This window comes from Chiloscyllium plagiosum, chromosome 36 (genome assembly GCF_004010195.1).
Source record: "Chiloscyllium plagiosum isolate BGI_BamShark_2017 chromosome 36, ASM401019v2, whole genome shotgun sequence".
Classification (NCBI taxonomy): Eukaryota; Metazoa; Chordata; class Chondrichthyes; order Orectolobiformes; family Hemiscylliidae; genus Chiloscyllium; species Chiloscyllium plagiosum.
In genome coordinates, this window is record NC_057745.1 from 24,453,072 (window position 1) to 24,471,000 (window position 17,929).

A 17,929-nucleotide genomic window follows, 5' to 3' on the forward strand; every position below is an offset into this window, starting at 1 on the left:
TGAATACTTATGAAAATATTTTATTTCCTGGTGCTTTACATTGCATCCAGTATTCTGTGACTAAACTTCAGAAAGACCAGCTACTTTCTTCTCTCATGTTCTAAAAGAAAAAAAAACTGACAGCTAAGGCTGTAAAAGTTATTTTACCATAAATAAAGATTTATGTTTGATTTTGACTAAATAGGAAGGTTCTAGCTAATTGACTCTGTGATCTACACATGGAGTTCTAAGATGTATAGTTAAGAACTAAGGAAACCACAAATGATTTAGTTGTGGCTTAAAACATATTATCTAAACCATTTTGTCCGTTATAGTTATGAAGACAAATTTATTTTACCAGTATGAATTCAGGTCATCAGTTCCCATCTGTATACATTCATACTTTAACATTTTCAGCATAACGCAGGGAAGTAAATCATTGCTGCATCAAAACGACAGCTTCTAATAAGAAGACAACTTGCAACTAACAGCAAAAGAGTGTATAATTTGAAACGTTGTGAACGAAATAGCCCAAAGCTACTTGCATGGAGGAACATTCATAAAATGCATGTTTATCTGCTTTTACTACAGATGATTTCTGTAAAAGTATACGATAATGCGATATTATATTAACTTCTCATACACAGGGCTGTTCCTGGCAAGCTAGGAGATTGGAGGACTTACTCCAGTGGCTTCCAGTTTTGATGAGCATGGAACAAAAATTCACATTTCTGCTCACAATTTTATTTAATTGTGTTTTGTATTCTGTGTGATACTTCAGCTTCACCTCTCACCCGGAATATTTCTTCAGTTTTGGGATCTCCCATTCTAAAAATGTGACCTTTTTAAAAATCTAAGGTACTGGAAACCTGTTAACTTATAGTTAAACCTTTGTTAACTAATGATTTTGATTACATTTTCACAATACAGTATCCATCCAACGTAGCTTGAAAGTTCAAAGCTACAAAGGAATCCAGAGCTCATAATGCAAAAGAACTGCAGGAGGTTCGAATAAGCCAGCATCTAATACCCTTAAACAATCAAATTAGTTTATTTGTGTTAGAACTCAAATTATCTGGAACATTTGCCAAACAAGCCCTTCAGACTCAAAACATTATCAAATTGTTTTTTGAAATATCTCAATCGTGTAGACAATTGCATATGAAAATTTAATTGCTTAAAGGCATGATGGTTAACTGATGTTTATTCTTTATCTTTGCTGTTTCAAGACAGCAGCAATAATCTGACAACCTAAAACAGGAATACTGTAAATAATGCCTTGTGCTTCCTACCTCTGGCAGTTCATCATGGCTATCCCTATTATGAGACTTTGAATTTCAGCATTCGGTAATAATTTGTTACATCTGGTATATAGGAATATTCTAACGTTAATGTGGTGGAATTCATTACCTTTAACTTTAAGCACTAATTGTGATCTAATTTTGATAAGACATCATTCACCATTGTTAGCAGCTGTATTTCCAACTGCCTAGGCACAAAACTCCAGAATTATCTCCCTATGTCTCACAGCTTCTCCACTGCTCTTTGTCCTCCTTTAACACCAACCAAACTTTAGGTCACCTGTCTCAATATGTCGATGTGACTGAGGACCAAGTTTTATCTGATAGCATTCTTCTGTAGTATTTTGAAAAGCCTGCTACTTTAAAGACAATATATAATACAAGTTGATCAGAAGAGATTTAACAGGATGTTGCCGTATTTGGGATTATAATGTGTTTGAGTTATATTGAAAGACTGGGTGGGCTGGGACTTTTTTCACTGGAGATTAAGAGGTTGAGAGGTGACCTTTCAGAGGTTTATAAAATCATGAGGGGTATTCATAGGGTTAATAATGTATTTTCCCTAGAATGGGGGATTTCAAGGCAAGAGGGCATTTTGTAAAGGTGAGAGAAGAAAGATTTTAAAAAAACATGAGGGGTAATTTTTTTTACAAAGAGGGTGGTTTGTGAGTGGATGAACTTCCAGAGGAATGGTGAATGTGGGCACAGTTACAACATTTAAAAGACAGTTAGATAAATACATGAATAGGTAAGGTTTGGAGGGATATGGGCCAAGCCAAAGCAGGTGAGACTGGTTTAGTTTGGGATTATGCTTGCCATGGACTGGTTAGACCGAAGGATCTGTTTCAGTGTTGTATGACTCAATGACTCTATGACTCCAAGTTGTTGTTGTTAGTAAACTTCTGTGAAAAGCACCTCAGCCTAATTTTAAGTGGTCCCTGGACACACGAAGCAAAACTGTCAACATTTAATACAACTGCTATCAAATGCTATGAAAAAACTTCAGGATAACTTCAGTGAAACATGGGAAAATGTTACATTGGTACCGAAAGTATTTTTCTAAATTGGATCCTGAAACACATGATTAAAAGACTGAAAGAAGCCATCATTTTCCATCCCAACACATTGGCTGCTTGTACTTACTTTGATAATGGAAATGAAAATATGTTCTCTAAGCTAACGTTTTGTGATTCGTAATCACAAAATAGTTGGAGGATAAGTTGCTGAACATTTCCCAAGGTATCTTTTGAGGTCCTTACAGTGATGGATGTAATGACCATAACTTTGGAGCAATGGACAATGTTCAGAAATGAGAAAATGAACTGATGTCAAAAGTACAGGTACAATAAATCTGAGACATGTTGTATGATGATTCTGAGGTGAACGGAGAGTACAAAAAATGATGAATGGGTTCAAAGGCAATATGTTAAACAAACTAAGGGGCAACAAAAGCTCCAGAAACATATACTTGAGCATCTGTTAAAATGAACAAGCAAACTCAGCTGGAATGAAGTCAATGTTGAACATTCAAAATGTTGCATCTGTTTAAAACCCTCATCTTCTTTGATAATTACTGTTCCTTTCTGTAATAATGATGGCAACTATTTTCATTCCAGATACAGCAAAGTATATATGTCAATACATTTAATTGCCCATGATGTTTTCACCAAGAATTTAAAATGGTATTCACTGATCCACTGAGATAGAAACCAGTTCATAATAAAACTACTATCTTTTTTAAAAAAAAATTATTAGTATACAGTAGCAAGCAATGTTATATTAATTCCTGAATAGCAGTTGAAATGTTCAAAATATCTTTTGCATAAGAAGTCTCAGCAGAAACTATCAGTGCTTAAACTACAATTTTAATTACTGATGTTACCAGGAACAAGGATGTTTTTTTACAATGAACTGTCAACTGCTAACTCTTCACTTAGCTTTGCTCCTGATGGAATTCTGGCAGAACACTCATGAAGAGCAGGCTGATAACTGATGTAGGAGAAAGTGAGGACTGCAGATGCTGGAGATCAGAGCTGAAAGTGTGTTGCTGGAAAAGCGCAGCAGGTCAGGCAGCATCCAAGGAGCAGGAAAATCGAAGTTTCGGGCATGAGCCCTTCTTCAGGAATGCCCTCATTCCTGAAGAAGGGCTCATGCCCGAAACGTCAATTCTCCTGCTCCTTGGATGCTGCCTGACCTGCTGCACTTTTCCAGCAACACATTTTCAGCTCTGATAACTGATGTACGCATCTTTAAGGGTTTTCAAAACTGCAAAGCATTAGATGTGCAATTCAAATCAAAGTACTACAATATTCTGATCAGCAGTTCCAAAGAAAAGACTTTGTCCTTAAAACATGCTGTTGGTCTCAGGATCTGTTGTACTGTCCAAACGTTGCATATCAACGAGAATCAGCATCTTTTAAATTGGTTAAGAGTGGTGCTATTCCACACAGCCAGTATTTGTAAATTGTCACATTATTATCATATATAATATGCCAGATTATCAATGCAAGTCACTAAAAGAAAGTTTGTTCTTGGCTTCCAATTATGTATAACTTATGATTTCACAATTTGCAGTTACATACACTTTACATATAAAGCTGATGAGCTGGAAGGCTCATTATCTGAAATTGGAACATTACTTTTTGCAAGAGGTGCTGCACTATCATTAAACAACATTGTATGATGTAAAGATACAGCTTTAAACATAATTTAATTGTATTCTAATTCATGCTTTTGTATTTTGCTGAAAAAAAGTTTGTTTGTAAGTTAAATAGTCATTATATGCAGAATGTAAACAAACATGTTATTTCACACATATGATAAATATGATTGCAAAGTTAATATTCATAGATTTTTTAGGGATGCATTCAGCTTGTAACTCAGACCAGGAATGGGCGGCATGTTAAACCAGTTTTAGGTGAGCATTGTTATAGTAATTACTGCAGGTATCTTTCAAATTAAAAAGATTGCATAATGATTAGACTATCCCATGAGTGAATTTTCCTAACTGAAGTTCAACAATTTAAGAGAACATATTGAATCTTCTGCCTCCAGTGACAGATTGACATTGACCCTACCTTGCCAAGATAAGAATGGAAAGAATTTTCACAGGTGTGATATTCTCTGATGTTTTATGTGAGAAAATGGGTCAGTTTGCGCAGTATGACCAATTTCATTACTGTATCCAAATTGACTCAAGTTGGTCTGAGACGCTGAGATGGGACAGGAAGTCGATTGTTAAAGTCAGGAAATACATGGTGCTGTTTCTGAAATAATCAGACTACCTTCAGATTTGATTAATTAGATTAAAACTGTAGCTTTTCAGGGAAAATACACTTGGCATTTTAACCATGCTCTGTGTAGTTTTGGATGGTTAGTCTTCTTCAGGGAATTGAATGCAGAATCCTGGAAAGACATTTAAAACAAAAGTTAGTTTTCAAGTTCATTTCATGATCTTATGATATAATCGTTAATTCTCGGGTTGCTGTAAAAAAAACGGTAAATTTTGTTATGATGAAGCAATGCAAATATCCTTGTGGAACAGGGAAAAAGTGAGGACTACAGATGCTGGAGATCAGAGTCGAGAGTTTGGTGTGGAAAAGCACAGCAGGTCAGGCAGCATCCGAGGAGCAGGAGAATCTTTCGGGCATAAGCCCTTCGTCAGGAATTCCCAATAAAGGGTTCATGTCCGAAACGTCGATTCTCCTGCTCCTCGCATGCTGCCTGACCTGCTGTGCTTTTCCAGCACCACACTCTCAATCCTTGTGGAACAACTTTCTGCTTGTGTTTAAGCACCAACATTGTTTTAAGTTTATTAACTTGCAACTTGAAAAAAATACAAATTTGTGTAAAAATATACAAAAATGTTACAATGGGATCCTTCCAATTTAGCAGTAAATGTTAGAGTGTATAGACAATGCACGCTTTTTTTTGTTCTAAAGTAGCTATCTTTTGTGCTATTAACTAGTAGGATGCCTTTATAAACGCTAAGGATAATGCATTTTACTCCGACCTAAAACTTGTTAGTCATAGGAGCTGTGACTAACAACAACTGACTAATAGATAATTGTAACTGACAATACTGTCCAAATATCACTCAACAATGGTGATCAGGATTGTTTGACTTGGTTAAGAAAGTTATAAAAAATAGTTTCAAATTGATCGTTGTAAATGATCGGATTGTTATTTTAGTTTCTTCTGGCAACATTTTACATTTCACTTCCAAAGAAGAAAACAGTACATGGGGTGTTCAAACGGTTTGACCGGATGTCGCTCCTGACGAAGTGGGCTTGCTCTAGAAAGGGTATATTACCCACTTTTAGTATTTTAATCAAGTAAAACGTTCCCCACTGTTGTCAACTGAATTCGCTTCTTTCCAGCGTTTATCATAATAAAGTCACGAATTAATTAGAAACAAAGCAAATGTGTGTGCCATATTTAAATGAAGCATGGTCAAAATGATATTTAAGTCAACATATTTGAAAAACACTGTCCATTTCGCACTGAAGACTCAGATCTGTGTGTAATGAATACGAGTGTTGTGAAATGATTTTTTTTCTTTCCAAGGCTGCGTATCTTAAAAAAAAGTCCCACCTTCACACAATTTTTTCATAATTTCCCATTTTAATCACTAATCTAAAGAGGTGAGATGCGATAATTGATTTTATTTGCGTCCAGTTGCAAAGTGCAAAAGGTCTCAAAATGTTTCCAGACGAAATGATGTGCCAAAATGTAACTATATGTTTTCTCGCCTGTTCTGTTCACTTGCTAAGTCAATAGCTTCAAAGTTGGAGGGACGAGCAGACGGATTTGAAAGCAGCAGATCGTAATGGAACTCAGACCGAATTTACTACTTGTCAGGGATTCCCAATACTGTTCGCTAAATTCATAACACAACTACATTGAAGGGACATTTACTTCTCTCTCTTCTCTCTTTCTCCCAAGTCATGCCTTCTCCAAGTGGTTTGCGTCCCGCCTCCTGTCAAACTTCACACGTTAATCTCAAGAGATCGTAATTGCAATGCAATATCAAAATTTTCACCTGACTTGGAACTTCTGAAATAGGTACTCTGGTGAAAAGCTGTTGATGGAGCATATGCACGTAAATTTGCAGTCACTGTTTTGAGGCCAACGGATCTGACAGTACATATGCAAAGTTATTATTCTATTACACTCTTTACCGCCGGCTTCTATTGTAGTCTCTAAACTCCCTGGCATGAAGGATATGCTGTACTTTCTCCTTACAGCCATTTCCATCACTGGAGAAGGAGGTAGTTAAATAATACACACATTTCTGTCGGTTGCTATTGATCATAAATCAGCGATTTGAATAATGCCTGCTTAGAATTAAAGGGTCAGCATGATATTTCAAATAAAGCAACGTAGAATGGGGAGGCTGTTCATCCATTAGTCTGAAATGCTAGGCTAGCCCGAACAAGAAAGTCAAAAGGAGTTCTGTTTGAAATGCTTTAATGATCCTACGAAACTGATTTCTGCACTACATAATTTCAGATTTTGGAGAGAAAAAAAATTCTAATTAAATCTAGTAGTCGAGGACTGGAGATGTTTGATAACTAAAATCTTCATCAGCAATTTATCTTCCTGTAGCATAAATTTACTGCAAAGCTGTGCTTTCATAGCTCTGACGAGTCCTATTAATCTTCTTCAGCAAGTTTTCGATGGGAGTCTACAGCTATTTGCGCCATGTGATCTAGTAATATCTAAATTGTCATCTAGAAGGGCAGAAGGGAGTTTCCAGCCTCAACCACTCCGTCTGTGGCAGCATAAGTAAAATCGAATAGCTAACCTATTTTCATCCGAATTGATCAATAGTTTAATATCTTACACCGAAATATTCATATGTAATGTAAATCCAAATGGCGGGGCGGGGGGGGGGGGGGGGGGGGTTGGATGTTGGCAGGCTGTGGAATCCTCGGCCCAGGCCACTCAATGTGCACGACATTAGAGAAATATAGAAACAACGCTTATCTGTATACATTACGGAGTCTTATTGATTAACTCGTCCGTTTAAGAGAAACGAGAAGACCAACTCATTAGCCGAAATAATTAGGAAGAAACAAGATTTCAGCAAGTAATTGTGCACAATGGAATCAAGTAATCAAGTTACATGCATTAGGCAAGGATGTGTGGTGGGGTGGGGGGTGTCTGTGTGTGTGAGAGAAATGTGGAGAGTTAATTGTTGCTGCATTTGCATGGGGAGGTAGGGGTAGTGTTGATTGTGGATGGAGGCTTGCTAATAGCCAGTCATGTAAGATAGCAGATCATCTAAGCCATTATTTTATAAAGAGCAAAATTGGGGTTTGATAAATTTGCCTGCATCAGACAATGCCATGTCCACAATCCCCTCTGGTTTAATAGTTCTTGGGAAATTACTTGATCGTCAACGTTTTTAAATATCATTTTGACCATGCTTCATTTAAATCTGGCACACACATTTGCAGAACTTTAAAATGACAGTTTTTGCTTTTGGCATTGAAATGGTGCTGAGGATAAAAAAAAAGCATCGCGCAGAAATTGTTCTGTGGTGAATTATAAACAAGCATCCACAGACATAATAAATGTGATTGTAAAGTTCAGATCAGATAGCTAGCAGTCATTTTAAGGAGATAGAACATCACTGTGTAGCCCTATTGCAATGTCACGCCACGGCAGAGTCAAACTTATCTCTTACTATTATCACCCTTACAAACTACATCTACTTTGGTTGTAAAGAGGAGAGAGAAGGGGAAAGGAAGAGATAGAAAAATGCTGGCGTTCTGCCTAAAGAGAAATCATTGAAACAAATTAATCCTTCGCCGGTTAAATTGACATGGCAATCCATCATCGCAGAGCCTGCCTCTGAAAGCAATCTACTGGCTGCATGTTCTCAGATTGGCCCTGAGGGCACAGAGACAGATAGAGAAGGGAAAGGGGGGGGGGGGGGGGGGAGAGAACGCGCCTGTAACCTGCACCTTTAAATGAACAACAAAGTGTTCATGGACGAAATGTAAAAACAATACAAGAAACCGGAAAGTTAAAGCAGCAGCCAACTCATTGATTAATGAAAGTTAAAACGAGCTCTGATCTGACTGTTCACAGAGAAAGACAAGACAGGCAGCAGGTGAAACGGGCCACTGCATGTTCCCATACCTTGAATAAACAGTACGGTGCTATGGTTTAAAAAAGACACCGTGCTAGAACCAGCAGTTATAAGTAAAACCGAATTTAAACTCGGCAGCTGTATATGTGTGTACCTTCAGCACATGACAAAATAAACATTGCTTATTTTAAATGACGCATAAGAGGCTGCCTTATCTTAACCATGATTAGGAACCAGTTGCAAACAACAGAACTCCTACTAATTAATAAATAGGAGGGAGAGGGATGCAAAGCTAATAGTGTATCTGCATTAACAATGATCTTGGTGAGATTGGGGGCCAAGGTGTTATACGCGTGGGGATAGACTTATCATTTGCTTATAATGCTTCATTGAGACTTGAACTCACATTTAGAACAAACTTGGGCTCAAGAAAGCGTTGCGTGAGAGACGGCCGAAATCACGAGATGGGTGAAGGGATGTGGCGAAAGGCTGTCCAGGGTGGCGAGTGAAACCTTTAAACAATATATTAAGAAGAAAGGCTGCTGAACACTGGCGTTTCCCCAATAATTAAAGCGGACAGTGACAAATTGGTTTACATCGGTAACACAAATCGTGTCTGCAGCAGACTGGAAGCAACTTCCAAAGTTATATAAAAACTGTTTTTCTTTTTAAGTAATTTTCTCTTTTTTTCCTAAAAGAAAGGTTAATTTCGCAGCTCTAAATAAACACGTTTGTTCCCAGTTCCCAGACAGGAGCATTCAGGACACAATTTATTTCATTCATTTGTTTTAAGCACTCAGTTTCTAACTCTATTTTGGGAGCATATCACGACATCCATCAGTTTGTTAACCAAACTTTCACTCTTTTTTTGTTGCAAATCATCTTTCTGACACCCCCTATTGACAGCTCCAGTTTATCGTTTGCTTCTTGGGTCTATGTGTATCGATCACAGCTCCTCGCTACATTTCAACATCATTTATGGAGAGATGTAAGTGGATTCAAAGTGCGTCGCAAGTTTGACCGACCTAAGAATGTGTTCAACGTGGAGTTGTATAAAGGAACCAATTGTTGCCAATTATCATTTGTCGCAAAATGTAATTTATAATCCATGCACAGTCTATGGGGAAGGTCACGTTGAACTTATAAAATATGATTATAAATACAGCATACTTTTCTTTAAAAAAGCAGAATTACTAACCTGGCATTTCACAAGAAATCAAACATAGGAAACTGTTTCTGAAAATTTGCTAGCTCAATCGCTATACAGTTTGGAACTAGCCTGGTCATTTACTCCTCCTTTTTGATATCTTCATATTAGACAATACCTTAGAGAAGTTTATGACAAGGGAACAATTCTAATCCTCTACTCTCTAGCAAACGCAAAACATCAGGGAGTTCCTATCAGCATTCTTGTCTATTTTGCATCTTTCCGCCTCGCTTTCAAACTCCATCAGATTTATTTTACGTGTTCATTAGCCTGGTTAACCTTTGCTAGATCTTGGGCCGGCATGGGTTAATCAGGGCAGCACGGTGAGGCCTGGGGTCAGAGGCGCCACGTCTTGCCCTTGGAGTGCTGTTTTTTTTTGTTGGTAGTGCTGGAAGGTGAGGGTGAGCGCGCTTTCTCTTTCTCTCTCTCATCCTCTCGAGCAGCACCATCCTCTCCACCTGCAGCTCTCAGTTTATCTCTGGGGAGTGCAAAACAGGAGATGACACTCTACAAATCGCTAATTAGACTTTCCCAGATAGCCCGGGATGCGGTTTGCCTTTTCGCTTCTATGCAGCTTTACAGCTAAATATAGACGGAAGCTTAATTTATTTAAAATGTTAACATGCAGCTTTGCTTCGGTATCCTGCAGGGATTTTTTTTCCAAAAGTATATCCATTTGCATCAATGTTATGACACCTAGCATTATCTGTGTGTACATGCATTGGAATGTATAGATATACTGTATTTATATAGGGAGACGAACTGTATCTTTCCATACACCTGCCTTTAACGTATTTACACTTCAGTCAAATGAAATTTAGTAGTGTGAAACTTACACAGACATCTCTCATACTGATTATTTCCGTTTCTTCTTTTTTTCCCCCTAGAAGTCGGCAGTCTGCTTTTTAAATTCCTCAACATGACACTTTCCCCCACTGTCAGAAATCACCTCCTAATCAGCGTCTATCGATTTCCGCATTTTTTTTTCGCCTGTTTCTCCACACCTGAAACACATCCTTTAAACCTCTCTCTTTACACACAATGATTTACCCCTTTGCTCTCTGCTCACCAACGAAAAACCAATCGATATGCCCGTGTTATTTGTGTGTGATCAGTAAATATTTGGCCTAGTGACATCTTCAGCTTCCCTCCCAATCGATACAGGACCCAACAGGCGGCGTGCCGTAATTTGTAGACAACTACCGTCTCCATGTTGTACCTTTTCTCGTTTTATTCTGCCTGCTCTTCTGTTAAGCTCAATTTCTTCTTGACTCAACCTCGGAGTCACGCCCAGTATCCCTTTAATGCGACAGGATTCTTAATAAGCTAGACGTCTAGTTATCAGCAACTTTCCATTCATGAAACAAGGTGAATCTTCTTACGGCTAGACTGTACATAATAGCTGGATAACACAGAATGATTAATGTTAACCGGATTTTTGTTTTGTAATGCCGTGCATTCAAAAAGACAATATCTCCGGCAATCCATGAATTGTGGTTATCTTCCACAATACGATATACTTCGCCTTGCTAAAGTATTATTTCTGAGAAAATTATTTTTTTTCAGCTTTCAAACCGGTAAATGCAGTACAGTTCGTACATGACGGTTATTTGAGTGGGGACGCTTGCTAAAAGAGAACTTGGAAATCGAGGAGACATTCATTTTGGAACGCAATGCTGTAATGTCAACTTTTCTATTGGCGAGGCCAGAGGGTTAGCATTACGTTTGATCCCTACGTTCCTACTCAATTAGACTAAAAGTGCATTCACTTTAAACATACACCACTGGGTACAACCACTCTCAACTTTAAAATATATTTCTCAACATTATAATAAAATGTGTGAAGCCAAAAGAAGCGGTTGCCCCCCCCCCCCCCCCCCCATCGCCACCCCATCTCCAATTGCTCAAGATCAGCTTTGCGCAGAAATTACTTCGCTTGTTAGTCAGCTTCCCTACAACTGAACTACCTCGTGCCTTTTGAGAAATCGTAAAACAAAACAGCTAGCTAGCTGGGGTTAGGCTGCGCACATTAGACACCTGAAACATATCCAGTTAGTTTGGCATCCTTAACAATTGAAAATACGCTAAGATATAGGTATGTTCAAAGATCTTTATATTGGATTCCCATTTTACTTGCAGATTTGCTAATTTTATTTCCTCCTAAAACACAAAAGCATCAAGAAATCGCCTCGAGACAAGCGGCGTATTTTGTTTCTGCAAATGTATATGTAAGGCCAGTAGAAATATCTATATCATGTTTAGGCTCTCATATCTTTTGTGTCATTAGAAATGGCTGTATGGAAACGTAGTGGAGCGGCTAATACTGGCAAGATTTGGAAGTGCACATGTACTTAATGATTTAATTGCGGCAGATTCCTAGCCCAGAAACCGGAGGGTGAGCAGTATTTAGCTGCAATCAGGCCAGAAATGTTGCACAAGATTTTTCTCTTGAAAGAGCGCCTATGTGTCCATTGAAGGGCACTGATCCGAAAAGACAGAGGGGACAAATAAAAATCGATCTGCAGCGACCCTGGCCGTCCTTTTCACACGATTCACACACAATCCCCTCTCCACTCTGCCAAGACAAAGGCCTGAGGCTGGGAGATTCTCCATCAGCCACAGATAGCCTTTCGAAAACGCGCAGATAATTTTACACAGGGCACAAACCGCATTCTATGTCAACAATTCATCTCAAAACCTCAAAGTAATCTTCGCTCTTCCACAGGAGCGTTGATGGGGTAAGGACTGAGGTTGTGAAGGAGGGAAGGGGTGAGGGGGTGGGGAGCGGTTAAACGTTGGGGCAAATCATTACCTTTGTGTTTCGAAGCTCATACAACTTTATAGAAGGAATATACTGAAACCAGATATACTTGGACCTAACAAAGTTCTCTAAACTCCTGTTACCAGATCAGCTACCATTTCGAAGGGCGGGGATGGTAAAAAGGGTTGTAATTCAATTTTTCTATCTCTCTGTCTAGTCCTAACTGAGCGGTAAAGTGTCTGTGATTAGCTTATGATTTGAACCGTTTTCCTGTACTTTTGCTTTTGCAATGAGAAAGATTGATTGGGTCGGTGGTTCTGGTAGGGTTTGGGGCGGGGTGGGGGGGGTGTTGTTTAGATAACGCGGCTCGCATTCCGCTACACTTTCACTAGCTTCAGCGGCCGCGGGACTCCCAGAAAGTGCACCAAAAGATTGGGCGAAAGTTGAAATGGCAAATCGAAAGTGCTTCCCTGCTTTCTGAATATTTATGCAAAGCCTCTCGCTTCTCGCCAAAGGCATAGCCTTCTATCAGTTTACACTATCGGTCGCGCAAACAGATGACGGCCGATGGAATGAATGATTCTCTTCAATAGATAAATAGATCAGGTGAGGAGGAGACGGAGCCCTCCTTTAGTTCACCTGCCAGAAAAAAAGAGATTCATCTCACTCAGTACTTTCCAACTCAGTTCCGCCAAGATTCACAACTTCCTGTGTCCAGAGGAGACTCGAACCCATCACGACGCAAATAATTTCGGACACTGAACAAAGACAATTGCAGGCGATGATGTTTGGTATGTTTTTAAAATAAATATATGTGTTTTACTTAGGGGAGGGAAGGTGCGTTTTTCTTGGTCAAGACATGATCGTTCTTAAACACCTATATTTATTAACCCATCTCTATAATTTTGACATCAGGCAGGTTTTGAATTTCAACACATGTTCTAATTCGGAAGATATTGAATATCCGTTAAGACAATTAGGTTTTTTTTTGCTTTATTTAATGTTGGATTTTTTTTAAGAAAAGACGTTAAATCAGGCTCGTCCTTTTCTATCGTTCCCTCCTTCCCTCTCTCTCTCTCTCTCTCCCTCTACGTTTGGATTATTTTGATAATAAACCACCGGATTATTGTGTGCATTGTCTCCTAAGTAATAGCGATCAACCCCCGGACTTTCGTACCTCGGAACGGGTCGCTGTCTCGCACCCGCGATGCAATAATGGAGATATACAACCTTACGACCAGAAATATGACAAATCTCGACAACTTAGAATTAAAATGAACTTCGATTTTTCCCCCTCCTCAAGATGTGACTCGTAGTAAGCGCAGAAATCCAACGGCTCTTTGCCTTGCAAAGTGGTTTAGTTAAATTTTAGTTGTTGGTTAAACTGCAGTATAATGGTGATTTGATTTACATCACGAGATCATTTTTAAAACTTTCTTCCTAAAAAAAACAAATAAAACACCGAATCATCTCAGGAGAGAAAATAACCGTGTTTACAATCAACAGATTTTATTTTTGTAATTTCATAATAAATTGGTACTCACCACCTTTATCTAGATCCTCGGACGCGTCTGACGATTTGAGGGTTTTAAAAATAGTATATTTACTTACTGGGAAAGGAAGCGCCCGGTTTCGACTTGGCTTTGCTGCGTTAGGAGAGCCGCTTTTTGAAGGGGGGAGAAAAAGCAAATCTGTTACCAATCGTTTGTTTTGGAAATAAGACACATGCCTAGTCACCTAAGTCAAGCCAGCGTCCAGGCAGATCTAGAGGGGAAAGAAGCACAAAGCGACGGAGATCAGCAGTCCCGCTCGGCAACGTCCGAGTCAATTAGAGAAAAAATCCTAAAGAATTAATCACATTAAAAGTGCAGAAGTTTTTTTTTGTTGGGGGGGGGGGTGTATAAAAACGCGTTGTGAGCGAGCAGGCGCCGCGCTCCCTTTGAATGGCTTGTCTCCTCTGGAGTTCTACAGCGACACTCCGTACGCTAGGTGGCAGCCAGATACTGTACAAGATTTTGACAAATTCTCCAGCATATGCTGCGATTTAGCACTGTAAATTTTTCAGAAGCCCGCTGCACTGACAGCTCCCGGCGGTTATCAAAGTGCCACAAGTCACCGCTTAAAAACTGCAATGACTTTGAGATCACCGGAACACAATGGGAATCACTTTCTCCATTCACTGTGTTGTAATGCACTTTTTTTGAGGGGGGGGGGGGTGGGGGACGGGGTGAACGGCGGGGGAGAGAGACAGAGAGAGAGAGAGAAACAGGGCAAATTCATAGGGGCCACAAATTCAATAGATCTAACTGGTTATCATGGAACAACTGGGAAGGAAGTGGTATCCAGTCCGTGTTATAAATAGATTACTTTAGCAATGCCATGGTTGTATCCATTGCAATCGTCAATTTAGCAAATCCTATATTTTCGATCAGCCCTTTACAAAGCACTTAAATTGCAAGTAACTGGGTTCTAACTAACACGCTGTTTTGAGCCGCAGTAAACTAAAGTAACTTCTGAAATAAATCAAGTGCAACCTGTCCATTTGAAATAAAGAAAGCAGGGATTACATTCACTAATAATAAATCCAAACTTTTGGATACATCTCGAAAAAAAGTTATTAGCAGGAATCACTATTCGTCTGATAACATTGATATCATGGCACGGTAGTTTAATTAATAACAAGAGACATTCACTTCATATTCCTCAAAATTAACTGCATGTTGCATTTAAGACTGTTGAATGTCAAGACTTCATACAAATCTTTTGTTTGGCCTTTTACCAACGGTTAAATTTGAAAAGATACATGCAATTTGCAGATTATGAAATATCACTGTAGATGCTATGCTGAAGATGCTGTCCAGTCTTTGCTGCTGTGTGTGTGGTTTCTGTGTCAAATGAACATCAAGACGAAATTGAATTTGTTTACCTTCAAGTAACCAGACCATAGTGGGTTATACTTTTTGATCACTTTATTGAATTGTAAGCACTTTGCGAAGAGACTGGTGCCAATTACTATATGCGTTCAAGTAGGGTTTTTGAAAGAAAGTCGACACGGCAGAGGGAAATATTTCTTCTCAGGTAACGGTATTTCAGATACTAGCTACTACACCTCAAACGGAACACCTGTTTCATGCAATGTATCCTCGATCGTGTGCCATGTACCTGAATGTTTGTAATTTCACATTGTATATGTTAACTGGGGAATTGCGCAATCATCGTTTTAGCAGGTAAATATTTGAACATTACCAGTAACACGCACTTTGTATTTTCAAGGCTTATTTGTCAAATATACAGAATTCCTTCTAAAATGCGTACGGAAGTGTATATAGCATGTGAAATGCGCATTTAGAACCCAGCGCCAGAGAACTCTCACACATTGAAATTTCCTTCAATGATATAATTCTCGTTATTTTTCTCTCCTTGTAATTTATTTAACAGACGTATTTCGCAAACTCTCCATTACTACAATTAAAGATAAACTACAATGCGGCCAGAGCCTTCAAAACCACTGAGTTTACCTGAATGTCTATATTTCTCACGAACATAATATTTGCCAATTTTGTTCAGTTGAAACGTCAATTTCTTAGTTAATGCTGGTAGCGCTACCAATAGACTAACCCCATGCAACCCGAATAACCAAAAAAAGGGTATAAATAGAGTTGTCTTTCTTCCAAAACAAAGACAGTGGAAATTCGAATCCATTGTTACAGAGGGGCAGGGATAGCAAGTGGCATCGGGGCATCTCCGCTCCAAAGATTCGCCGCTCTTCCGCAGAATTTTGGGTATTTTATTTCGAATTTATTTATTAATCTGCACGCATCTCTATATGTCTATCTGTGTACCTTACTAACTATCTGTACACTTCAAAGCTCTTTTTACTTTTAAGTATTTCAAAGTAATCGTGATAGTTATCCGTATTAGTAATGGTTCATCAGATGAATGAGACCCTCTCGAGTATTCTTGTTTTTTTTTTCTCAGGCTGCACACCTTCTGCAATGTAAAGGGACAGTTATTCTTCATAAAGCAGCTGTAGCTGAATTCTGACATAGCGGTCCTTAATTTCATTTGGATACTTCCATAAAATCTCTAGTAATCCTCGTCACACTTCTAACAGCTCCCGTTAGGATGTCTCAATCAATGGGAAATCATCTCCGTCAATGCTGCATCTTCAATGTTAACTTTTTTTTGCCCAAAGTTGACTTGTGAATAGCATGGGTTTCCTGGTATTAACAGTGCATTGGTATTCGGGAATATGATTAGTGCAGAAGCGTTGGAAATTATATAATGAACATGCTATAGAACAACAATATATAATGCAGCTATAATCTTGTAAGCTTTACCGTGGATTTTTAAAATTAATATCAAGTAAGCTTTTCATAGTGCAAGGTTCCACCTCAAATAAAGGACGCATTTAACAGTAATCTGAATTGGGTTTGTTCAATGTTGCTGCATTCCTAGCCATTTTTGTACAGTATTACATTTGATTATTTAATCCCTATATAATGTTAATCTCTGATAGTCAAGTTTAAAATATTTCATTCTGTCTAGTACCCAATTTCTTGCAGTTTTTTTAAAGAAAATCTGGGTGTATGTGTTGTATGGGGGTAGGGAGGTGGGTGGCTGGTTGGGAGAGGGAGGTGGATGTAAGAAATAAAAAACTTATTTTTTCGAAGTAGACCTCTGCGCATGGATGTAATGTAAATTTGTTGCCGGCCAGGACGTGCTGGATAATAAGTAAGGTGCCTATCCAATACGGTGCAGGGGGCGGGCCAGATGTCCCAGCCCCTCGAACCTAAAGCTCTGACCAGTCGCCTTTGATTGTCAGTCGCCAGCAGCCGCCGCTTGGCTCCGTCACTCGGCAGCGCCATATAAGGAAAGCATCTCCATAGAAACGTGTCAGTTTCAATAGTCGTGTCAAAGTTCACTATATACAGCCATCCGCGCAGATTTCCCCTTTCAGAAAAATTACTCCGCAAGCCCGCTCGTTCAAATCGGATTCACTTCCAACCCCCTTTTGCATATTTGATCAGTTTGATTCTCTCTCTCTTCCCTTATTTTGCCTCCTCTCGCATGAGAGAGGTTCTATAGCTCCCTTTTTTTCCACGACGTCGACTCCTTTTTTTTTGTAGTCTCTCTCTCTCTCTCTCCCTCTCTCTCTCTCTCTTTCGACTCCTTTTTTTTGTAGTCTCTCTCTCTCTCCCTCTCTCTCTCTCTTTTTGCTGGCGAGTTGTTGACTCTCTTCGCGTGTATGTGTGTGCAGTTCAACCAGTACCAGTACGGCGGAGAATTTATGATCAGTTGATGTTCGGGCACTTCTACTCCGGATCGTACATCTGCCTTCAAGAGTCGATTCTCTCTCTCTCGCTCTCTCTTTTTTTTGTTTTTTAATCTTTAACCTTTCATCCCCCTTCGTCCTTTTTTTTAATGGGATTTCTGAATGGCTGACTGCGTGCTGCCCTGGTCCTGGCCCCCCGACACTCGCTTCTTCTCTGCCGATCGGGTTTGAACTGCTACTCTCTCTTTCTCTCCCTCCCTCTCTTTTTTTTTCTGTTGTCAGCTAATCGACTCTTCTTTCTTCATTC

General features: G+C 39.1%; 1 protein-coding gene and 1 long non-coding RNA gene across 3 annotated transcripts in view; one reads left to right on the forward strand and one right to left on the reverse strand.

Annotated features, from left to right (window-relative positions):
* Window positions 1-3,493: 3,493 nt before the first annotated feature.
* On the reverse strand, window positions 3,494-14,149 carry LOC122541048. The gene is made up of 3 exons (XR_006309498.1): window positions 13,959-14,149; window positions 8,786-8,891; window positions 3,494-4,685 (listed from the first exon to the last, which is right to left on the reverse strand). It is a non-coding gene; the product is annotated as an uncharacterized LOC122541048 (long non-coding RNA).
* Window positions 12,833-17,929, forward strand: part of LOC122541047 (COUP transcription factor 2) — an 11,026-nt gene continuing 5,929 nt past the window's right edge. For both annotated transcript variants that reach the window (XM_043677543.1, XM_043677544.1), the window contains exon 1: window positions 12,833-13,138. In XM_043677543.1, coding sequence (XP_043533478.1) covers window positions 13,129-13,138 — 10 coding nt within the window. In that variant the 5' untranslated portion in view covers window positions 12,833-13,128. The remainder of the gene's footprint in view (window positions 13,139-17,929) is intronic.